This window comes from Oncorhynchus keta, chromosome 4 (assembly GCF_023373465.1).
Source record: "Oncorhynchus keta strain PuntledgeMale-10-30-2019 chromosome 4, Oket_V2, whole genome shotgun sequence".
NCBI classification, from domain to species: Eukaryota; Metazoa; Chordata; class Actinopteri; order Salmoniformes; family Salmonidae; genus Oncorhynchus; species Oncorhynchus keta.
The window spans coordinates 51,808,940-51,834,407 of NC_068424.1; the positions used below are offsets into that span (position 1 = coordinate 51,808,940).

Genomic DNA, 25,468 nt, shown 5'->3' on the forward strand with positions numbered 1-25,468 from the left:
CAATGGCACGGTCATGGTAGAACACTGGAACGGTCATGGTAGAACACTGGCACGGTCATGGTAGAACAATGGCACGGTCATGGTAGAACAATGGCACGGTCATGGTAGAACACTTGCTCTTGTCCTTTACTTAACATGAAAAAGTTTATTTTCCACAAATCCTGTTTGATTTCACATACCTACTGTACACGAGCTCCATCACCATTTTCTTCTGCCTCTCATCTCCCTTCCAGTCTGTGGACTATAAAATGGGTCCATCCATCATCATCGACCCAGACGAGTTTCCTCTGGATGAGCAGTGTGAACTCCTGCAGTATGACAGCAGCAAGTGGGAGTTTCCCCGAGACCGCCTCAGACTGGGTGAGTAACTTACTACACCACACAGCACTGGTACGGTCTACGAAGTCCCTCACCATGACGACGCTGTAACTCAAAAGGTCAATACGCACCACGAAGGGGCAACTACTGTAAGTGAATTTATTTGTTCACCATATACTGTACTTCATTCACATCAACAGGTTAATGTCATTTTTGACACATCAACAGGTGTCACCCCCCTGTGAAGAGGGTGTAGCTTCGTTACTCATCAGTGACCCTCCGCTGTCACACAGTCTTAACATTATATATCCCCTGAAGGAACGCTTCACGGGTCCAATCGTCAGAACCTCAGCAGGTTGTTTTAGCCCTTTCCTGCAGGCAATGACCTAAAGTGCCCTCTTTTGCCCTAATGGGTGGAATGTCCGGTCTTTCTATGTCAAACAGTTTTGTTATATTTCAAACTCTACAGAAAATGTAATATTGTAATGAAACTCTAAATGTAATACATTTCATCTCTATATCTGACATGGTACAGGTGTCTTCTTTTTTGTAAACCCATAACCATGTGTGTGAGGTGTATACTTTTATTTGAAAGTTGATTTGTTTCTAAGTAGACCAAGAATCACTCTGTGTGCCCCTGATTTCACCCACTGCAGTAAAAGGTTAATTACAGGCCCATATCGCCCCTGACAGGGAACCCAATCTGATTTACTTAACCCACTGGTCTCTCTCTCTCGCGCTCTCTTTCTCTTCTCTCTCTTCTCTCTCTCTCAGGCAAAACTCTGGGCCATGGAGCCTTCGGGAAAGTGGTGGAGGCTTCTGCTTTTGGGATCGACAAGCTCTCGACCTGCAAGACTGTGGCTGTCAAAATGCTGAAAGGTATAGGGTAGAGGCGTTATTATCAAGACTTTGATCTGAAAACGTAATACACGCTTATTAACAGCACTCGCAAATCACTTTGGAAACCAGGCTGAAAAGTCATGAAGGTTGTTTCCAGATAACTTCCTTTTGATCCCACCTGGTGGAGATGATACTGATGAAGGTACTCCTCTCCCAATGCACGTGGTCAGCTCCTACGGTAGAAACATAACAGCCGTCGTTCTGAATGTAACAGATGTAAAACAGCCATCTGTCATTTCAGCAGGTTATTTGGTTTCTCGTGCATGATATGAATTCAAGAACTGTGATGGCACACGTGTGTAGCCAGTTGTAGGCGTGTGATGGCTGCTTCTAACAGACTGTTTGGTCTGAGAGAGACTAAGGCTTTGGTGTCCCTGGTGAGGATGACATTCTGCAGATGTGACAGGAATCAGGAAAACATTCCACTTGGGTCCAAGATTTTCAGGCGATGAAAAATGTAAACGTGGACGGTACAAATGATGCATCTACAAAATATATGCATGTTAATCCTTATTAAGGTTTATAGACCTGATGTTTTGTAGATACACAAACAATTGAGATCAACGACCCCCCCCCCTCCCCCCCCTTCCCCACGCAAGATTTATAGTCACCATAACTTACAAACAGACACATTTCGCAATCTTTCTAAATCTGGCAGAACATATTTATTCCATCAAAATGGAATCAGCGAAAAGCGGAAGACGAGAGACTCCAGAAGCAAGAGAGACTGTCCAAGGGATTTGGCCTACTGATCTTAGCAGAGTAAACATTTCAGCCCGACATTACTGGCTGTATCCCCTTAGGGTTGAAGTGGTCAAACTAACTTCCCTCCTTGGCCAACCCCAACTCTGTAGAGTAATGGGACCATGGATGGACAGTGATGGTGTTTTGTGATAGATCTAGCTACATGATAAACCAGGCCATTTGTTAGATATTTCCATCAGTGTCACGGCATTAATCATCCCCTTCCATTAATCACAGAGGAACCAAGCTCGCCGGGCTGGCTGTTGCTCCCTGCTCTGCTCCAGGAACCCCAGGTCAAACGTAATGAAAAGCAGCTCACTTCCCTAAACTGACCCTTCCTACGGGTGGTTTGAGACTCAGCGTCAGTCAGCTCCAGCTTCCAGAGCATGCTGGGACCACTGTGATGAGCCAACAATAAGAGCAGAAGTACAGACCCAAAACTCAACTCTCTATGTTCTCCATTCATTATTTAAATTCAAGTCATTGATTCATGATTAAAATTGACCAAAATCTCTGTCAGAGTAAACCACATCCAGGGAGTCAGTGATGGATAAGAGCAGGAATATTTCGCATTATTTTGTTCAATCGATGTTTTCCTTTTGTTTATCACTTAGGGACAATATTGTTTACTAACATTGCTAACTCCAACCACCTGTGGCCAGATGAGCTTTTCAGATAATGAAAGAGAGAGACATTATACAGGCTCATCGGACTCATTAGGCTGCCACCCACCATTGACTAGTTGCTATTCCACGGTCTTTGAGATCAGCGTAGCGTAGAGGTTGATTTATGGTTGACCGTTAATCTTTGGCGTCGATGGCACCCCAAAAAGGACGAGTCACTTTGATGGTGTTTAGTTTATTTGGTTAAGAATAACCCTCCCTCTGACCTCATAGCATGCCTGACCCAGATATCCGCCTCCTTATATGATGTGTAGACTGGATAAACAACTGAGGAAAACAACAGCATTATCTGTTCTGTGATCTTAAAAAAAAAAAATAACCTGTATTTAACTAGGCAAGTCAGTTAAGAACAAAGTCTTATTTACAATGACGGCCTACCTCAGCCAAACCCGGACGACGCTGGGCCAATTGTGCGCCGCCCTTTGGGACTCCCAATCACAGCCGGATGTGATACAGTCTAGAATCGAACCAGGGACTGTAGTGACGCCTCTTGCACTGTGATGCAGTGCCTGAGACCGCTGTGCCACTCGGGAGCCCTGTTCACAGTCAACAGTTATATTGTCTTTCCGTGTGTGCTCCAGGGTTTATTTTGACGGAATGTATGCCTGTGCTTTGGGTTGTATGCGAGCATCTGTTTGAATGTGAGAGAAGGCTGATGTTTATGTTTGAAGTTATATATATTCCCATGTTGACTTCATTCCTTTCCAGACATTATCTTTGCATGCCGTCTTAACCTTTCACATTGAATGTTCTCATGTCGATGATCATATTTTCTCAAATGGAACATTTCCTGCCTATCTGAAATCTCCTCCACATATGTCAAATCTGTTCTTTATTAAATATACTGTTTGGTTACCAGACGTGCATGAACGTACATCAGTTGGAGTCATCTTAAACAAAGCGAAATGACTTCAATGAAAATGTCATTTAAAGTCAAAATACATCCACACTTTTGAGGGGTTGTATGAAACAGTATCCCCGCAATTTGAAATGTATATTTAACCAGCTTCCCTCTAAATGGTCTGTGTGTTTGCGTTGTAACAGGAGGAGCTACGACAAATGAGCGCAAGGCTCTGATGTCCGAGCTGAAGATCCTGATCCACATTGGTCATCATCTGAACGTGGTCAACCTGCTGGGAGCCTGCACCAAGCCTGGAGGTGAGCGAGACAGAGGACAGGGTTAACTCTATGGTTTAACTTAGCCACAGTGTATGACTTGTGAAGTAAAGGTATAAATTGCTGGCATCTCAGAGAAAATCCATCATGATTTCAACACACTCTTGTCACTGTTTCTGTATCATTACTCGTTAGTCAGTTTCTTTGAATTCTGTGCTTCTTTCTTCTCAGGTCCATTGATGATGATAGTGGAGTACTGCAAATATGGAAACTTGTCAAACTACTTAAGAAGCAAGAGGGCGGATTTCATCGTCTATAAGGTGAATCAGCATCTTCACGGACCGAAGCTTTCAGAAATTATGTTTTCTCATTAAATCCTATACAAAAGCCTTCATCGTTTAGTCTATTTCTCAACCTGATAAGAAAACCCCAGATTGTCAGCAGAGCCACTTTCTAAAGAGACTCAAGCTTCGCGTCTTGTATCTGTTGTGTGTCTCGTCAGAGCCAGGACGGTAAGCTGGTGACGTCGGGGTCGGGCTGTGACCTCAGCGAGCTCATCAAGCGGCGCCTGGAGAGCGTGGCAAGTACCGGAAGCTCGGCCAGCTCCGGCTTTGTGGAAGATAAGAGCTACTGCGACTCAGAGGAAGAGGAGGAAGGTAAATCTAAACGAGCCAACAGTGTCTTCCTTCCCCTCACCTCCACCCCGCCCTCCCCCGGATTGTTTTCTTCCTGGGCCTGATGGGACATTTCCTCCTCCTGTTCATAATTACAATCGATAGGTCAGAACCACAGGCTGGCACCCGCTGTGCCTGGATGAGAAGGAGGAGTGGAGGGAAAGGCCTCTAACAGAAGTGTTTGTCTGGTCCTGGCGTGTCGGACATTTTGTTTTGTGATGTGTTATTTCTGGTGTGATTAAATGTTTACTCAGGTGGGCTGATGGAAGGAGTCCACTGGGTTCCTCCACAAACCCCCTCCTGCTGTCACACTGCACCGATATCACACGTCTCACCCCACATCTAAAATAACACCAGGCATCCTCTCCTGTCTTTAAAAGATGTTTTTAGTAAGACAGAGACTGTAGGTGGACGAATGAACCGTACTGTACGTGACAAAGGGGGTTTCGATGATGGCATGTTGCAGGTTTCTTTGTATGGGAGGCTTACATTAACAATATGGAGTTGATGATCCTGCATGTATACATTTGTATTGTGCATAATTCATGTGTTACACCATACTAAATTGTGTTTATGACATTTTTTTGTAGTCATTACCACTTTGTGTTTTGTTTTACCCTCAGAGCCAGAGGATCTGTACAAGAGAGTATTGACAATGGAAGATTTGATTTGCTACAGTTTCCAAGTTGCAAAAGGCATGGAGTTCCTGGCTTCACGCAAGGTATGCACTTCCTCTAGGCAAATTACTGCATCAAAATCAATATGTTTCCAAAAGGCAGTCTAATGAGACACAAGTTGCTGTTTTTAAATCAGCTAATACCAGTTTATAAAGCTTTATTCTGTCCAGTTGACTTTAATAAAATGCTGTTGTATTTCGAATGCCGGGGAAGTCATTTTGTTGACCTTTTTTCATTCATAGTAAGCTCTGTTCGCTGTGAGTCTGGCATATTGGCATATTGGCTATAATCAGTCTAAAACTCATTCACATTTAAAACTCAGTCACAAGCTCTGGGAGAGCAGATTAGACTCATTAGTGAACCCATTGTTGTAGCTATCCCCATTAGAATTAAGGGCTTAACCTGGATATGAAACACTTCACATCAGAATATCACTGATGACTGTTCCATATGGTTGTCTTAGCTGACATGCACAGGGCCACGAGTGTTTCCTGTAAGGTCACATGGTCAGGAAATAGTCCTGGCTGTAGCCATGCATTATCCCATTAGGCTGAATCTGAACTTGAGATATCTCCACAGAACTCAAACGTTCATGTAAAGTCATGCATTGATGTCAGTCCTAATCCAAATGGATGTCTTGTCTTCTCTTCGTTAGTGTATTCATCGTGACCTGGCTGCAAGAAACATCTTACTGTCGGAGAATAATGTTGTGAAGATTTGCGATTTTGGACTGGCCAGAGACGTCTACAAAGACCCAGACTACGTTCGCAAAGGAGATGTTAGTAGCTACATACTGTACTTCTATTAATCTGACATAATAAGTACATTATATATGTGATGAAATGTGCCATTGACTTGACGATTACCGCCTGGCTGTGTGAGAGAAACCAGAGACTGTAACTTGACTACCATCATTCAAAAATGACTTGGCAAAAACTATAGCGCCTTCAGAAAGTATTCATACCCCTTGACTTATTCCACAATGTTGTTACAGCCTGAATTCAAAATGGATTCAGTTGTTTTTTTCTCTCACCCATCTACACACAATATCCCATAATGACGAAGTGGAAACATGTTTTTAGATATGTTTGCAAAATTCTTAAAAATGTATTAAGAAGTACAGAAATATCGCATTTACATAAGCATTCAGACACCTGAGTCAACACATGTTAGAATCGCCTTTGGCGGCAATTACAGCTGTGAGTCTTTCTGGGTAATTCTCCAAGAGCTTTGCACACCTGGATTGTACAATATTTGCCCATTATTCTTTTTACAAATTATTCAAGCTCTGTCAAATCTGTTGTTGATCATTGCTAGATAACCATTTTCAAGTCGTGCCATAGATCTTCAAGCAGATTTAAGTAAAAACTGTAACTCGGCCACTTAGGAAAATTCACTGTCTACTTGGTAAGCAACTCCAGTGTAGATTCGGCCTTGTGTTTTAGGTTATTGTCCTGCTGAAAGGTCATCTCAGGAATTGTGAAAAACTGAGTTTAAATGTATTTGGCTAAGGTGAATGTAAACTTCCGATTTCAACTGTTTGTGTGGTGTACAGAGATGAGGTAGTCATTGAAAAATCACGTTAAACCCTATTATTGCACACAGAGTGAGTCCATACAACTTATGTGACTTGTTAAGCACATTTTTACTCCCAAACTTATTTAGGCTTGCCGTAACAAAGGGCTTGAATACTTATTGACTCAAGAAATTTCAGCTTTTCATTTTTCATACATTTTGACATTATGGGGTATTTTAAATTCAGGCTGTAACACAACAAAATGTGAGAAAGTAATGGTGTGAATTCTTTCTGAAGGCACTGTAAAGACAGACTGAATAAATGCTATAGTTCTGAGAAATGCCAGATATTCTGGGCAGATTTCAGTGTTTGTCTGAATACGGAATAAACGTGTCTGTCTGCATAGACTAGAGGATGTTTTGGTGGTTGAGGATGTGTGATAGAACTACGGCATGAGGGCATGTATAGTACTTCACTCAACTCAAGCCCTTCTGCTTCTCAGATGTGACAGGTCGGTTGTTGATGGTATTAGTGAGAGAGCCAGTCACACAGGTGAGATGAGATACCGATTTAAAAGAGCTGTCGTCTCTTATCTCCATCTCTCTCTCCCCCCCCCACAGTCCAGACTGCCCCTCAAGTGGATGGCGCCAGAGGCCATTTTTGACAAGATCTACACCACTCAGAGCGATGTGTGGTCCTTTGGAGTCCTAATGTGGGAGATTTTCTCTCTGGGTAAATATACAGACCTTTAGTCCTGACCAGGAATGACTCACTATGCCTTATAGTCCCTCACCTCCTCACCTGACCTCCCCATTAGCAGAATTAATGAGCAGAAATGAACAAACATCTGTGCACATTTCACAACGCAGCCATGTGGAACAATACAGACTTATTCAATGCAGATTTCCTCCGTTGTGTAGGTCCTTATCTTAAATCACCTCTACAAGGACTATTGTTTTAGGACTTGTCATGAAACTACAGATTTGGACTGCTTCCATGCTCACTGCCCTACAACTTACTTATTTCAGAGAAATTATATTATGCTAAATGTGTTTTTGTTATTTCTCAGTAAACATTACTGCTTAGAATCTTTTATTTTTTTAATGAAATAATCTCCAAGAAGCTTTTTTTTTTACGTGTAATCTTACAATTTTGCACACAGTGTGCAGTATCCCTTCCATAGAAGAGAGAAGTTTCTGTCTGTCATCAGCCAGTGATGTTCAGTAAGGAGTCTCCAGTCAGGCAAGGTGCCCCCAGCCATGCAGCTCCTCCAGATGTACTGGGTCATAACTGTCTCCTGCTACTGCGTAATTGTGCCTCTGGGATAAAACGGGGCTGCATTGTCAGCTTGAGAGAACAATTTTCATGCTGCTCGTGCTTTAAACATTAGTGAACTTCCACTGTGAATTCTATCACAGGCAAAGGGCCGTTAAAAAGAAAGAATACCTTCCATTTAAGCCTGCTGTTCCCTTCCCAGCTGGCAATGCAAACGCGCTGTAACCAAGCAGCCGATCAATGTAAATGTTTGCCCCTGCGGTGAAACCACTGCAACCTTTGAGACGCCATTGAATGTCGGTTCATGACTGTCTTTGCACCGTGCAACAAAGCAGAGCCCAAGCTGTTCTAGAGCAAGACTCCACATGACATATTGTATGCTCAAATGTCACCATAGGCAGCAAGGACAACATTCAGAGTAAATGTTAGGAAAGTGTAAGGAAAGAACAGCACATTGATGCAGGGCTTGAGGTTTGGTTGTGCTGCTACGTACGTTTGAACCTCTGCCATGAAGCCAATCACCCAGGAGGACTTGGGTCAACAACAAAAAAAGGGTGTGAAATGTGAACTACCTCAAGACATGGGGTACATGCAAACACTTGCTCTCTCTCTCTCTCTCTCTCTCTCTCTCTCTCTCTCTCTCTCTCTCTCTCTCTCTCTCTCTCTCTCTCTCTCTTTATCTCTCCCTTTCACTCTCTCATGCTCTCTATCTCTCTCTCATGCTCTCTCTATCTCTCACTCTCTTTCTCGCTCTCTGTTTCTCTCACTCTCTCTCTCTTTCTCTCTGTTTCTCTCTCGCATGCTCTCTCTCTTTCTCTCTCTCTCTCTCTCTCTCTCTCTCTCTCTCTCTCTCTCTCTCTCTCGCATGCTCTCTCTCTCTCTCTCATGCTCTCTCTCTCTCTCTCTCTTTCTCTCTCTCTCTCTCTCTCTCTCTCTCTCTCTTGCTCTCTCTCATGCTCTCTTTATCTGTCTCCTACTCTCTCACATGCTCTCTCTTTATCTCTCTCTCTCACACACACTCTCTCTCTCCCTTTGCTCACTGTCTCTCTCTCTTTCTCCCGTAACCTTTCTTTGTCACAACCACACACTCTGTTTGGACCCCAGGAAGAGTTGCTGCTGCCTTGGCAACAGCTTATGGGCATCTTAATAAAATACAAGAAAGAAAATGGTGGTCCTTCTGTGGCTCAGTTGGTAGAGCATGGCGCTTGTAACGCCAGGGTAGTGGGTTCTGTTTGGGACCACCCATACGAAGAATGTATGCACACATGACTGTAAGTCGCTTTGGATAAAAGCGTCAGCTAAATGGCATATATTAAAATTATTATTATTATAAATACTAAATACCCACAGACACATATACAGTACCTTCACATAACCACTCACACATCTGGGTGGTGTTAACATGGTCTCAGAAAGATAAATTAGGACACGAAACGACTGCAAAAAAATTACAAACACTCAGTCTGGCAACCTGATAGGTGTTTGAAGGCCAAAGGTTTGCTCCAGTCCCAAGGTGCTGGCATATGCATATGGAGACGTGACCTGCTGTCTAGCAGCTTGAGTTTTGTCTTGTGGTTTAGGATTTCCACCTCTTTCTGTGTTAGACATGAGTTACGCGGTAATCAACCTATTTGTTTGCAATGATTGGTTGATGTGATGAAAAGAAAAAGGGCATTCTAGCAGGCGTTACCGCCTCCTAAGACTGCTTGTTAATATCGACATCATGCTCTGGAGATTTACAGTGGGGCAAAAAAGTATTTAGTCAGCCACCAATTGTGCGAGTTCTCCCACTTAAAAAGGTGAGAGAGGCCTGTAATTTTCATCATAGGTACACTACAACGATGACAGACAAAATTAGAAAAGAAATCCAGAAAATCACATTGTAGGATTTTTTTATTAATTAATTTGCAAATGATGGTGGAAAATAAGTATTTGGTCAATAACAAGTGTTTATCTCAATACTTTGTTATATACCCTTTGTTGGCAATGACAGAGGTCAAACGTTTTCTGTAAGTCTTCACAAGGTTTTCACACACTGTTGCTGATATTTTGGCCCATGCCTCCATGCAGATCTCCTCTAGAGCAGTGATGTTTTGAGGCTGTTGCTGGGCAACACGGACTTCCAACTCCAAAGATTTTCTACGGTATTGAGATCTGGAGAATGGCGAGGCCACTCCAGGACCTTGAAATGCTTCTTACGAAGCCACTCCTTCATTGCCCGGGCGGTGTGTTTGGGATCATTGTCATGCTGAAAGACCCAGCCACGTTTCATCTTCAATGCCCTATTATTAATGCCCTTGCTGATGGAAGGAGGTTTTCACTCAAAATCTCACGATACATGGCCCCATTCATTCTTTCCTTTACACGGATCAGTCGCCCTGGTCCCTTTGCAGAAAAACAGCCCCAAAGCATGATGTTTCCACCCCCATGCTTCACAGTAGGTATGGTGTTCTTTGGATGCAACTCAGCATTCTTTGTCCTCCAAACACGACAAGTTGAGTTTTTACCAAAAAGTTATATTTTGGTTTCATCTGACCATATGACATTCTCCTAATCTTCTTCTGGATCATCCAAATGCTCTCTAGCAAACTTCATACGGGCGTGGACATGTACTGGCTTAAGCAGGGGGACACGTCTGGCACTGCAGGATTTGAGTCCCTGGCGGCGTAGTGTGTTACTGATGGTAGGCTTTGTTACTTTGGTCCCAGCTCTCTGCAGGTCATTCACTAGGTCCTCCCGTATGGTTCTGGGATTTTTGCTCACCGTTCTTGTGATCATTTTGAACCCACCGGGTGAGTTCTTGCGTGGAGCCCCAGATCGAGGGAGATTATCAGTGGTCTTGTATGTCTTCCATTTCCTAATAATTGCTCCCACAGTTGATTTCTTCAAACCAAGCTGCTTAGCTATTGCAGATTCAGTCTTCCCAGCCTGGTGCAGGTCTACAATTTTGTTTCTGGTGTCCTTTGACAGCTCTTTGGTCTTGGCCATAGTGGAGTTTGGAGTGTGACTGTTTAAGGTTGTGAACAGGTGTCTTTTATACTGATAACAAGTTCAAACAGGTGCCATTAATACAGGTAACGAGTGGAGGACAGAGTAGCCTCTTAAAGAAGAAGTTACAGGTCTGTGAGAGCCAGATACCTTGCTTGTTTGTAGGTGACCAAATACTTATTTTCCACCATCATTTGCAAATAAATTCATAACAAATCCTACAATGTGATTTTCTGGATTTTTTTCTCATTTTGTCTGTCATAGTTGAAGTGTACCTATGATGAAAATTACAGGCCTCTCATCTTTTTAAGTGGGAGAACTTGCACAATTGGTGGCTGACTAAATACTTTTTTGCCCCACTGTAGATGCTATCTGACATTGTGTCAGGGATCTTGGTCGGGTACATGAAAATATTTGTTCATGAGTCAGGAAATGTTTATGGATTACATGACGTGGGCAATATTTTTGAAAACCCCAACTGGATTGGATATTTGATTCAAGTTGGCTTAGTGTATTACTGTTTTGATTTAGACTGAGCCAAGAGTGAATTAAAGTTATTTAAAAAAAATAGCTTACCTCACCCCCGATATTCCAATTTCAGAATTATTCCAGCATTATCTCTAGATGTTATTCAATGTTTCATATCATTGCCCATGTGTAAGGTCAATCAGTTGATTTTGAAGCAGTCTTAACTGAGTGTTTATGAAGCTTTCTTCTCTAATCTTTGTAAAGTATCCAATCTTCTCTGTGTGGGAGATTGAAGTGTCTGATAACCCTGCACTTCTCTCTCGCTCTCCCTTTCCCAGGTGCCTCTCCATATCCTGGCTTACACATCGACGAGGAGTTCTGCTGCCGACTGAAGGAAGGGACCAGGATGAGAGCTCCGGAATACTCCTCCTCGGAGATGTAAGGATCAAGCAATCATTGCTTCCCCATCACTTAACTTACAAACCCCATCTCATCATCTAACTCAGGCTTTAAAAAGTAATGCCCTTGCAGTTTGAAGAGTGGCCCATGTCAGAAAGTTCATCATAAATGCTATAGCTCTCTTACCTCTTGCCTGTGCATAATACACTGAGCTCCCTTGGCTCTTGAAACTTGTAAAGAGCCTGAACCATGCCTCTCGTCAAGTCTCCGTATCCCCCAACCTCTCCTGAAGGTAATTAGCTAACAGGAACTCTTGCTCAGAGCCACCCATTAAAGGGCACTCAATAAAAGCCTCCCATATTGATATAGTGAAAAAGGGACTTGTATCTGCTCTTTCATTCGTCTGAATGGGTGACAGGGCTTATAGGCATTGTGGGTAATCCAGCTCTGAATGTGGAGGAGAGACGGGAGCTGCTGATTGGCAGTTAACTGAGGGGGCTGCGGGTGGCAAGGTGCGGATCCATTTTAAAACTGACATCGATGCGGCCGTAATTAAGCCCAACACTAAAGGTTGGGGGAGCGTGAAGTGGCCAGGGGGGCAGCCAGACACAGGGCAATAAGAGCCAAAGGGCGGGACACTCCCTCCCTTGTCCACACAAGGGGGCTCTGAAGCAGGGCAGAGGTGGACGCTGCTGCTGAAACAGAATATCTTTGGGGGAGTCTAGTGGGGTTTCTCCTGGCCCTGTGGTATCAGTGCTGTTTGTCTAGCAGGGAGCTGGACTGGATAGGGAGAGCTAGGGTTGTTGTTGCCTTTAGGTGACTGGGTGGCTTCTCAGCAGGGAGCTCTGTCTGGGGCTCTCACTCACTGTCCCAGGCTGCGGCATATGTCTGAGTTTGCAATAAGGACCTCTTGCTCTCACTTCCTGAGCTCTGCTGTTAATCTATCTCCCATTCAGCTGTGTGTGTGTGTGTGTGTGTGTGTGTGTGTGTGTGTGTGTGTGTGTGTGTGTGTGTGTGTGTGTGTGTGTGTGTGTGTGTGTGTGTGTGTGTGTGTGTGTGTGTGTGTGTGTGTGTGTGTGTGTGTGTGTGTGTGTGTGCGCGCGTGCGTGCGTGCATAGGGTTTGGTTTTCATTTGTGACAGAGCATGGTGGAGTCAAACTTCCTCTGTCTTATTCATTTGTAATTGATAAATGTTGTCCAGAATTGTTTTAAACATCTTGTGCCAACTGGAACCAAGCTAATGGATATATCACCAATACCTGGGAGATGGTGATTGGAGATGACCAGCAAAATATGAACCAGACTGGAGTCTTAAGCCGATGTCACACAAAGCAATCTGGAGGCAATTTATGTTGCTTGCAACAAAGCTGCATTTGGGTTGCTCTGTGTCACCCCCCCGAAATTGCCTGAAACTTAGTTGCATTGCATTGCAAGTGATGGAAATCAATTCTATTTCATGTAACTGACTGTATGCAATGTCTAATCAGTGGGCAGAAAAAGGTTTACGTCGACTCGTCATGTCGTTCCATCCAGTTGTCAGTGGCGCTAAAAATCACAACAAATGAGAGAGACATGGCAAATGGGAAATGTATAAACAATTCCAGACACCATGGCTAGTCATGGTTTTGTACATGGTCTGGCAGTCAATAAATCCCAGACCTTTCTTTGTCCAGTTTCAACTGAAATTGTCCAACATGAACTGGCCTAGCTAGCTAGCTTAGCTCATCACTACCTTGGTTAGCTTGCTAGCTATCTTGGTAAAGCATGATTGGCAAATAGGCAACATTTTGGCTAGCTAGCTAAATTGCACAGCCAGTATTTTGTCTATATATTGATGCTGTTAAAATTACCAAACGCTTGGATAAATAAATAATTTATGTAAACCATGATGTGACATTTGACAGGATTAGAAGTTGAATGTAATTTCAATTGCATTTGAATTGATATGTGTATCAGCAAAGTTGCTTGAGATGATGTCACTTACAACTTGCATCTGCAACAGAAATTGCATCCACATTGCTTCATGTGACACAGGCCTTAGAGAGTGGGGACGTGAACAGAAGCAAATGTCAGCTCGGTAGATCCAAAGTCAGACCCACTGGTGCCAAGTTCTTCTCTCTAAGATACTTTCCGTTCTGGTTCAAAGCAAAGCCTTCCATTGACAGAATGAAGATATAGAGAACACATGCTCATGCTAAGGAACCATGATGTAAAACCTGCCTCTTGTCTGAGATAAACACAAGACCCGCTGATATCACTTTAAATGGCAAGCAGAGGAGCGGTACACGCTAGTCTACAGGGGTAATACCCTGTCTCCAACACTTCTCCTCAGAGCCTCCCAGGTCTGACGTTGTTCAGGTGTGTGGGAGGCTGGGATCCAGAGGCTCTGACCCTGACCTTGATCCCATGGATAATGAAGGGGGCCAAGTGCCGGGCGATACAGGGCGGTATATCTACGCTGCTGCTGGTGCACCGGCTCACCAGGAATGTGACCATCGGCTTAAAAGATCGATAGATCCTCCATCATTCCAACGGCGATCTGAGGCATCCTCAAGAATGCTCCTCAAGACGCGGGAATAGAGAAAAACGATGTCCACCTCCCAACATCCCACAGCTGTCCTGCCAGAAGAGAGTAGTGGACTAAGGAATTGCGACCACCACAATGGTCCCCTTCGACAAAGTATTCCTTGAAGAGACAGTAGAGGGGGAACCAATTTATTCCCCTTACGCAGCAGAGAGGAAGCTGGGTTGAAATACATTGGTGTCTACATCTCCTCCTCTTGATGTGTGGCCCATGTGGGCCATGGTGGTCTGCTCTGGGCTTCCATCCTGTCACTTTGAGGATGTTAGGAGTCCCTCCACCTGGCCAAGGACACTCATTAACATGGGAATCACAGCCCAGCAACCCGGTCGTTTCTCCAGCCAATCTCCACTGCACCGAGAGGAGAGGAGGAGTCTTGTCAAGCCAAGGTCTAGGTTCCCTGAATGCAAACACAGATGGAGAGGGCAAAAGACGGAGGATGTAATGAACCATCTGCTTTTTACTGGAATTTTCTCCAAAATCCAAATGGACTCAATCTGGTGCCAATCAGAGGAACATAATGGAGCTAATGGGCACCTAGCTCTGTTTACGTAAGGGCCTCTGTTTGGAGGCTGCGCTCCATAGTAAGAAACAGGCTAGGGATCCATCATCACCCCTGACTGTAGGGTTTGATTTAAACAGCAGCCTGCACTCCATCTCTGAATTCCTACACGGCCGAGTCCGGCCATTATTACAGGCCACTGCTGCAGTGGAAACACAGCACATAACGGCCCTGAGTCTTCCCATATGGGCAGCGAGGCTGACAGCTCGTCAAAGACCAGAGGGGGTGCTCTGAGCATTCCTAATGTTCACACCAAGACCTAGAGGGAATGAGATACAGCCCCAGAGACCAGATTATCCTTGGAAAATGAAATATTGTATATACGAGTATTTTAGATGACAGTTGATTTGGGTGGAAGCCAGCAACAGGTCATCTCTGGTGTCAGTCAGCCTCCACACACACAGGGTCTCTCTGGTGGAGTGCAGGTTGTTGCTAAAGTCAAAGCACTCCCTTTGTAAAAGATTGAATGCTATTTGCCTTTTGGGTAAATGTCTGCTTCTCACCAAAGCACAGCGGAGTGAAACTTAGCAGTGCATGGCCATCTGCATTATGCCAAATTCATCACCATCAGGCAGGGGTCATTACCGACCCATATAGATTTCTACGATTACCATATTAGTACCATCATTTATTTGTATATTGCTCAACATAGCTATACAGTGTGTCTGTGTTATCAGAATGTGAATATGAGCCAGAATAATGACATGATGTGTATTTCTCCTCAGATACCAGACCATGTTGGACTGCTGGCAGGGCGAGTCAGGAGACCGGCCAACCTTCACTGAGCTGGTGGAGAGACTAGGAGACCTGCTACAGGCTAGTGTACAGCAGGTAAGATCCACATGGCTTTGTTTTAATACTTTAATATCTATTCCTTCTGCCCGTGAGGTTATCAGTAGTCTGAAATGACTGAATAGGTGAAGGTGGTGGTGAAGACCTGGTTCAAGGTGATCTGGAAATCAGAGGTCAGCAGGGTTGTGGATAGGGCCTTGCCCAAGGGTGAAGGTAGATGTAATATCTGCCAGGTACAGGACCTCTAATGTGGGTGTGCACTAAACATTTTTAATGGGCCTAATAGTAAACGCATGTCATTTAGAGCTAGAATCCTTAGTTGCTACATCCATTTTTGGACGTAATGATATACAGCGCATTCGGAAAGTATTCAGACCCCTTGACTTTTTCCACATTTTGTTACGTTACAGCCTTATTCTAAAATGTATTAAATCGTTTTGTCCCCTCATGAAATCTATCATTTTTGCAATTTATACAAAAATACAAAACTGAAATATTACATTTACGTAAGTACTCAGACCCTTTAATCAGTACTTTGTTGAAGCACCTTTGGCAGCAATTACAGCCTCGAGTCTTCTTGGGTATGACGCTACAAGCTTGACACACTGGTATTCGGGTAGTGTGATAGAAAAAGTACATATTTACCTTTTTTGTTTGATATTAATAGTTAGCAATTAATACTTAACAAATAGGATGATATTTCTGTCCTGTTAGTGTCTGTGTTTTATGATATCCACTCTAGTTCCCTGCAGCTAATCTGGGCGTGTGGTCACTGGAGGTGGCTTGAGCTGAAAAATGATTTAAAGACTGCATTACGTAGACAAGAATGTGTTTTACTAGAGATAGCTTAGGAGTAGAACAATCCCTCATTGTCTCAAAATCATCCTTGCATCTGGGAAACTAAGCCAGGGTGGGGTTAAGACAACAACCCACGTGCAGATAACGACAGGATGAACCCAGAGTGGCTTATGATGATCCTTGGTCTGCATGAGGGGGGTTGAACCAACTATGGCTGAGCATTATTAGTGTCGGCTATATAAAGTACTCTGCATTTGTGTGAAGGTTAGATTACTCGGTCCTACACTCAAGGGTGGGGGGGTCGACCAGCCTCATTATTGCAATAGTTAATCAATATTAAATAAGATGATTGTTTGACGAAATGACCAAGTCTTTCTCAGGACTGAATTTCCAATTCAATGTCCAATTCTTCTCTGCAAATCCTCTCAAGCTCTGCCAGGTTGTATGGGGAGCGTCGCGGCACAGCTATTTTCAAGTCTCTACAGAGATGTTAGATCGGGTTCAAGTCCGGGCTCTGACTGGGCCACTCAAAGACATTCAGAGACTGGTCCCGAACCCACTCCTGTGTTGTCTTGGCTGTGTGCTTAGGGTTGTTGTCCTGTTGGAAGGTGAACCTTCGCCCCAGTCTGAGATCCTGAGTGCTCTAGAGCAGGTTTTCATCAAGAATCTCTCTGTACTTTGCTCCGTTCATTTTTCCCTCAATCCTGCCTAGTCTCCTCGTCCCTGCCACTGAAAAACATCCTCACAGCATGATGCTGCCACCATCATGCTTCATCGAAGGGATGATACCATGTTTCCTCCTGACGCTTGGCATTCAGGCCAAAGAGTTCAATATTGGTTTCATCAGACCAGAGAATCTTGTTTGTCATGGTCTGAGAGTCCTTTAGGTTCCTTTTGGCAAACTCCATTCGGGCTGTGATGTGCCTTTTACTGAGGAGTGGCTTCCGTCTGGCCACTTTACCATAAAGGCCTGATTGGTGGGGTGCTGCAAAGATGTTCGGCTTTCTGGAAGGTTCTCCCATCTCCACAGAGGAACTCTGGAGATCTGTCAGAGTGACCATTGGGTTCTTGGTCACCTCCCTGACCAAGGCCCTTCTCCCCCGATTGCTCAGTTTGGCCGGGAGGACAGCTCTAGGAATACTCTTGGTGGTTCCAAACTTCTTCCATTTAAGAATGATTGAGGCCACTGTGTTCTTGGGGACCTTCAATGCTGCATCAATGTTTTGGTACCCTTCCCCAGATCTGTGGCTCGACACATTGCTGTCTCGGAGCTCTACTGACAATTCCTTCGACCTCATGGCTTTGTTTTTGCTCTGACATGCTTTGTCAACTGTGGGACCTTATATAGACAGATGTGTGCCTTTCCAAATCATGTCCAATCAATTGAATTTACCACAGGTGGACTACAATCAAATTTTAGAAACATCTCAATGATGATCAATGGAAACAGGGTGCACCTGAGTATCAATTTCGAGTCTCATAGTAAATGGTCTGAATACTTATGTGTTTTCGCTTTGTCATTATGGGGGTATTGTCTGTAGATTGTTGAGGATTTTAAAAATATATATGCATTTTAGAATAAGGCTGTAACGTAACAAAATGTGGAAAAAGTCAAGGGGTCTGAATACTTTTTGAATGCACTGTATACGTGTTGATTCTTGAAGAATATAACTTATAAATGCCTCATGAGCTTAGTTCAACTGTCGTACCCCATTAAAATCCAAAATATAACTTTATATGTTTGTAAACAATGTAAATGTAAGCAAACACTGTATAGCCTCAAAACATGGTTCAAACTTTGAGGCGGGTGAACCACTTTGTTATTGTTTCAATTTAGTATTCTAGCTTCAACTGTAAAAAGATATTACCTTTTAATGTGGCATGAACAAAACCAGGCATCATGTTTTTGTCTGATTGCCAAACAAATCATTTAAAAAAGTATGCTACCTGTGTTCGTGTACTTTAAGAGAATTACAGCATCTTAAACACTCTGGCCTTGTCTCATCTAAGTGCACTATGCTCTGGCCTTGCCTTATCTAAGTGCACTATGGGCTTGCCTTTCCTCATCTAAGGGCACTATGCTCTGGCCTTGTCTCATCTAAGTGCCTTGCCTCATCTAAGTGCACTATGCTCTGGCCTTGCCTCATCTAAGTGCATTATGGGCTTGCCTTTCCTCATCTAAGGGCACTATGCTCTGGCCTTGTCTCATCTAAGTGCCTTGCCTCATCTAAGTGCACTATGCTCTGGCCTTGCCTCATCTAAGTGCACTATGCTCTGGCCTTGCCTCATCTAAGGGCACTATACTCTGGTCTTGCCTCATCTAAGGGCACTAGCCTTTCCTCATCTAAGTGCGCTATGCTCTTGCCTTTCCTCATCTAAGGGCACTATGCTCTGGTCTTAACTCATCTAAGGGCACTATGCTCTGGCCTTGCCTCATCTAAGTGCACTATGCTCATAAGGCTTGTATGACTTACTGTGTTTCATATGCTTTGCTTCTGGCCAGTAAAACTGAGTGTGGTGGAGCACATTTGCGTATAACCTATGCTCCTCACGGAGTAAAAGGGTTTAGGTAAGTAAGTCAAGTTTAGGCAAAGTGCCAAAAACTACTTCCATGTGGGGGAAGCCACAACACAGATAAAGAGCCACTGAACACGCCGATTGGCACGTGTGTTTCTGTTGCTCATTAGAATTTTTTTATTTCCGTCTTGGAGGTGTGTTTCCTGACTGATTCCGCGTTTGGTTAATGATGTTTGTCCCCAATGAGACACTGTAGACGCAGAAGCCTATTTTACTGCCTCAAAATCTCCAGAATTAATCTAAGGTAACTGAAAAAATCTGTCATTAATTTTGCTGTTTTGTCCGAGGATGTTTAAGTTGCACAATTTTACATCCAACTAAGGTATTTGGTGCAGTATTTCTCATGTAAATGTTTTTTTGTCTCATGTAAACAAAGTCGGGCTGCTGGGCAGGCCTGACTCACTGTCTATGCTATTGGATAGAGAGAAATCACTGCAGTTGTTCACCCCATATTAGTGGGCAAGTGGACATCGTCAAATCAAAACCCAACCTTCATTTCCCGGTGTGACGCACACATGTTCCAAACTCAGTTTAAGACGAGACTGACTCTATGACCAAAATGAACCTATTTACACTTTGTAGTCAATTTTGACACTAGAATAAATATTTCTTACTCATATCGATACCACATAGGCCATTTTCAAAGGGATTTGTTGCTATTTAAAGGCAGACGCTCTTTAAGGACTCCAGCCACATTGTCCTTAGGAAACTACGTAACAATTCAATTAGTCACTGGGGTCAGGCCCAGGGGTGTGGTCACAGTAACTGGGAGGGTAAGTCACACTCAACAATCCCCCCCATGCTTTTTGTGGTAGTGGAATGTCTCAGGACATGGATAGACGTCCAATTTCGAAGTCAATCTTGAACGACCCGGCTGCATTTTAGAACAGTGTTTTCCGTAAATTCCATTTTGGAACATTTGCGCGTAGGCCTACCACTGCGTGCACATTGTTGAGCTTTAAAATGTGTTTATCAGTGTTTTAAGCTAAACATTCAGATCTGTTCTGTCAGCCTTATTAATTGATACGGCGTATACCTCCACTTCACTACTTTGATATGAATCGTGGGGATAAGAAGTGAGCATAACACAATGCCCACAACAAAATTGGAGGTGCACGGCATATACCTCTGTATACCCTTCATTACACCACTGGAATCAAGACCGGGAGAAGGAAAGCAGTGACTGTGTCTGCTGATGGAAAATTGGCTGTTTCCCCTGCGAACACAAAACTATACGGTCCCATCAAGTCCTAATAATCCCAAAAACTCAGAGTTTAAAAGACAGTCAAATAAACAGTCACAGAGAGTGGGGATTGTAAAGAGATAAGAGATGATAGCAGACCAGACCTCACACGTCACATAAAACCGCAGTATAGAAATGCTTTATAACATAACAGATTGCTCTCGCTAAAAACCAACCGTGTGGGAACCCATCCTGACTGGACAGAAAAGAGCAGCACAGTAAGGATTTCAACCCTTCCATTAAGATACAGTTGAAGTCAGAAGTTTACATAAACCTCGGTTGGAGTCATTAAAACTCGCTTTTCAACCACTCCACAAATTTCTTGTTAACAAACTATGTTTAGCAAGTCGGTTAGGACATCTCCTTTGTGCATGACACAAGTCATTTTTCCAACAATTGTTTACAGACAGATTATTTCACTCATAATTCACTGTATCAGAATTCCAGTGGGTCAGAAGTTTACATACACTAAGTTGACTGTGCCTTTAAACAGCTTGGAAAATTCCAGAAAATGATGTCATGGCTTTAGAAGCTTCTGATAGGCTAATTGACATAATTTGAGTCAATTGGAGGTGTACCTGTGGATGTATTTCATGACCTACCTTCAAGTGCCTCTTTTCTTGACATCATGGGAAAATCAAAAGAAATCAGCCAAGACCTCAGAAACAATTGTAGACCTCCACAAGTCTGGTTCATCCTTGGGAGCAATTTCCAAATGCCTGAAGGTACCACGTTTATTTACATTTACATTTAAGTCATTTAGCAGACGCTCTTATCCAGAGCGACTTACAAATTAGTGCATTCACCTTATCTGTACAAACAATAGTACGCAAGTATAAACACCATGGGACCATACCACTCAGGAAGGAGACGCGTTCTGTCTCCTAGAGATGAATGAACTTTGGTGTTGAAAAGTGCAAATCAATCCCAGAACAACAGCAAAGGACCTTGTGAAGATGCTGGAGGAAACAGGTACAAAAGTATCTATATACACAGTAAAACGAGTCCTATATCGACATAACTTGAAAGGCCGCTCAGCAAGGAAGAAGCCACTGCTCCAAAACCACCATAACAAAAGCCAGACTACAGTTTGCAACTGCACATGGGGACAAAGAAAGTACTTTTTGGAGAAATGTCCTCTGGTCTGATAAAACAAAAATAGAACTGTTTGGCCATAATGACCATCGTTATGTTTGGAGGAAAAAGGGGGAGGCTTGCAAGCCAAAGAACACCATCCCAACCGTGAAGCACAGGGGTGGCAGCATCATGTTGTGGGGGTGCTTTGCTGCAGGAGGTGCTTTGCTGCAGGAGGGACTGGTGCACTTCATAAAATAGATTGCACCATGAGGGAGGAAAATTATGTGGATATATTGAAGCAACATCTCAAGACATCAGTCAGGAACTTAAAGCTTGGTCACAAATGGGTCTTTCAAATGGACAATGACCCTAAGCATACTTCCAAAGTTGTGGCAAAATGGCTTAAGGACAACAAAGTCAAGGTATTGGAGTGGCTATCACAAAGCCCTGACCTCAATCTCATAGAAAATTTGTGGGCAGAACTGAAAAAGTGTGTACGAGCAAGGAGGCCTAGAAACCTGACTCAGTTACATCAGCTCTTTCAGGAGGAATGGGCCAAAACTTATTGTGGGATGCTTGTGGAAGGCTACCCGAAATGTTTGACCCAAGTTAACCAATTTAAAGGCAATGCTACCAAATACTAATTGACTGTAAGTAAACTTCTGACCCACTGGGGATGTGATAAAAGTGGGAATAACCCAATGGGAATAAATCGTTCTCTCTACTATTATTCTGACATTTCACATTCTTTAAATAAAGTGGTGATCCTAACTGACCTAATACAGGGAATGTTTTACCAGGATTAAATGTCAGGAATTGTGAAAAACTGATTTAAAATGTATTTGGCTAAGGTGTATGTAAACTTCCGACTTCAACTGTAGGTCTGTTACTTACAGACGGACTCAGTCCTTCAATGGCTAGTCAGTGAGGTTGTCTCTACCAACATCCTCACACTGCTCCATCTGTGGCCCTCAGGCATTCCACATTTTATTTATTAGGCGTGACCTTTGGGTTCTTTGGCAACATTCCCTGCTAGTCTGCAGGGCCTGAATGGATGTTTGTGGAGCACACGGACAGTATTATGCTCAAATCTCAAAAGGCTTCACACACTTATCACATACATGTGTTTTCCGTCATGCTATGATAGTTATTAGCTAGGCCTCTGGTCTGACATGTTGTGGTCTCTCCTCTTTCTTTCCGTTCAGGAGGGCAAGCATTACATCCCAATAGCAGCCCTGCTGTCCAAGGAGGGAGACCCCTCCAACACGGCCCGGTCAGAGGAGACCAACACCAGGCCGCTCTCTCACCGCGACTCAGGGAGTACCTGGTGAGAAACAGGAATCTGTCAACTGGCCAGTCACTACACTACATTACCCAGCTATATTACCCTCAACCTAACAGAGAGATATTACCCTGAACCTAACAGAGAGATATTACCCTGAACCTAACATGGAGATCACACAGACACCTGTGGCTCACAACATTATTGAATAAGCTCTCTCACATTTTATAGCATTGCAGTTTAGTTGAAGATTTCTGCCATAAGTCTATGTACATTATATAACATTTAATAGAGACACTTCAGCAGTGAAATGTAATGTCTCCTTGGGCATCTTGGCTTAACGGAACGTTTATCTCTCTTTAAATATGTGTTTTCTTAAATGTACTGAATGTTAAAGCTACAATATGTAAGGCAACCCTACCGAAGGTTGCCAGGTGCACGGTGTTTCCTCCGACACATTGGTGCGGCTGGCTTCCGGGTTGGATGCGCGCTGTGTTAAGAAGCAGTGCGGCTTGGTTGGGTTGTGTATCGGAGGACGCATGACTTTCAACCTTCTTCTCTCCCGAGCCCGTACGGGAGTTGTTGCGAGGAGACAAGATAGTAGCTACTAACAATTGGATACCATGAAATTGGGGAGAAAAAGGGGGTAGAAAAAAAAGATAATGACAAAAAAAGAAATGTGCATTATGGATCTGTCATTCGCAGTTAAAGCATGTCTAAGAAGCTGTGGATATGTTCTATGTGCGCTATTTCTATGCTTCCCATTCTTAAGTTCAGTTTTTGCGTCTTTTACTTTCAGTTTGGTACACCAGCTTCAGACAGCTGAAAATACAATATTTTTAGTTATGGAAAATATATTTCACCGCGGTTTAGATGGTACAATGATTCTCTACACTGTACTTGCTTGTATTGGCACATCAACTGATATTAGGCGAACTATTCGAATTTTAGCAACTAGGAAATGTCAGAGTGATTTCTGCATATTGTGCCTTTAAAATAACAACCAATCACTTCAGTACATTGTTCAAAGCACACACCATTTTCTTAACATATGCTTTGCTTGGCGGTTCGGCTACTTACTCTTAAAGAAGTTAATGTAGATCTAGTCGAGGACAGTGAAAGACCTGATTAAGGTTGAGATAAGAACTATATACATTGGCAGTGAGATGTTGAGGGAGCCCAAAGCATTGTGGCCCCTTCAAGGAATTTCTTCCCAAACCACAGACCCTCCTTTAGGGTTTAGGTCCACTTAAAATAATATTTGTCAAGCCCTCGTTTCACAGGTCCTACGAGTGTGTTTATTGAGAATGTGTTGAAATGCTCTAATAGCAGTTATCCCTTAAGCGGAATTAAGCAGCCATTTGATTCTCTGCGTCTGTTGAAAAGCAAAATAAATAGAGGTTCTTTTCAAAGACCAATCCCACTGACACTATGTAATTGTTCATTACCTTGATTATGTTCCCGCTTATTGTGTTTCTCAATGCCACTTTTTGGCACATGTGATCTTGGAATTCCCTGATTGGGATCTGATTTTGGAAATCTTATCCCTTCAGGAACATCCGGCCGGGAAGTGTGAAGACCTTTGACGAGGTTACCATGGAGAACAGCTCTAACGACAACCATGAGGTGAATTAACTCATCACCCCCCAAGTTAACATGAGGGTGTCTCTTCACTACAGAGCTGCCTAATTAGTAGGGTGTAAAACATCTGGCTTGTAAGAATAGACATATGTGAGACCACGCTTTTGTTGGACTAGCTCTGACACTTTCTCTATCATTCTCTCATCCTCTTTCTCTCTCTCTCTTTCTCTATCTCTTTCACTCTCTTTGTTTCCTGATATTTCCCTCCCTCTCTCTGCACGTGCAGGGGGGACAGTCGGACAGTGGGATGGGCCTGTCGTCTGACGATGGGAACACGCTGAAGCGCCTGGAATCTTTTGCCTGACCTCCCTGCATCATGGCCCTGGCGTGAGTACACCTAATCCCCATCTTCCCTGTCACTGACATCATCTGGAGACGCAGAGAGGGGCGGATAGAACCATAGTGAGAGGCAGAAAGAGGCAGGGGAGCCACCGGCAGAGGCAGGGAGGGGTAGAGCGGCAGGGAGGGGTAGATGCGCTGGGAGGGGGGGTAGAGAGGCAGAGGCGGGGAGGGGTAGAGAGGCGAGGAGGGGTGGAGAGGCCGAGGCCGGGAGAGGTAGAGAGGCAGAGGCCGGGAAGTGGCCGGGAGGGGTGGAGAGGCAGATGCTGAGAGGGGTGGAGAGGCAGAGGCTGGGAGGGGTGGAGAGGCAGAGGCTGGGAGGGGTGGAGAGACAGAGGCTGGGAGGGGTGGAGAGACAGAGGCTGGGAGGGGTGGAGAGACAGAGGCTGGGAGGGGTGGAGAGACAGAGGCTGGGAGGGGTGGAGAGACAGAGGCTGGGAGGGGTGGAGAGACAGAGGCTGGGAGGGGTGGAGAGACAGAGGCTGGGAGGGGTGGAGAGACAGAGGCTGGGAGGGGTGGAGAGACAGAGGCTGGGAGGGGTGGAGAGACAGAGGCCGGGAAGAGGCCGGGAGGGGTGGAGAGGCAGAGGCTGGGAGGGGTGGAGAGACAGAGGCTGGGAGGGGTGGAGAGACAGAGGCTGGGAGGGGTGGAGAGACAGAGGCTGGGAGGGGTGGAGAGACAGAGGCCGGGAAGAGGCCGGGAGGGGTGGAGAGGCAGAGGCTGGGAGGGGTGGAGAGGCAGAGGCTGGGAGGGGTGGAGAGGCAGAGGCCGGGAGGGGTGGAGAGGCAGAGGCTGGGAGGGGTAGAGAAGCAGGATGG

At 44.2% G+C, this 25,468-nt stretch overlaps 1 protein-coding gene across 1 annotated transcript in view; it reads left to right on the top strand.

Annotated features, from left to right (window-relative positions):
- LOC118377338 (vascular endothelial growth factor receptor kdr-like) overlaps positions 1 to 25,468 on the top strand; it is an 85,335-nt gene that overhangs the window by 50,266 nt on the left and 9,601 nt on the right. Inside the window, exons 17-29 of the mRNA XM_052509445.1 lie at positions 234 to 360; positions 1,093 to 1,197; positions 3,690 to 3,803; positions 3,993 to 4,081; positions 4,264 to 4,417; positions 5,059 to 5,156; positions 5,768 to 5,890; positions 7,249 to 7,360; positions 11,698 to 11,797; positions 15,627 to 15,732; positions 22,594 to 22,715; positions 24,224 to 24,296; positions 24,538 to 24,638. Coding sequence (XP_052365405.1) covers positions 234 to 360; positions 1,093 to 1,197; positions 3,690 to 3,803; positions 3,993 to 4,081; positions 4,264 to 4,417; positions 5,059 to 5,156; positions 5,768 to 5,890; positions 7,249 to 7,360; positions 11,698 to 11,797; positions 15,627 to 15,732; positions 22,594 to 22,715; positions 24,224 to 24,296; positions 24,538 to 24,615 — 1,401 coding nt within the window. The 3' untranslated portion in view covers positions 24,616 to 24,638. The remainder of the gene's footprint in view (positions 1 to 233; positions 361 to 1,092; positions 1,198 to 3,689; positions 3,804 to 3,992; positions 4,082 to 4,263; positions 4,418 to 5,058; positions 5,157 to 5,767; positions 5,891 to 7,248; positions 7,361 to 11,697; positions 11,798 to 15,626; positions 15,733 to 22,593; positions 22,716 to 24,223; positions 24,297 to 24,537; positions 24,639 to 25,468) is intronic.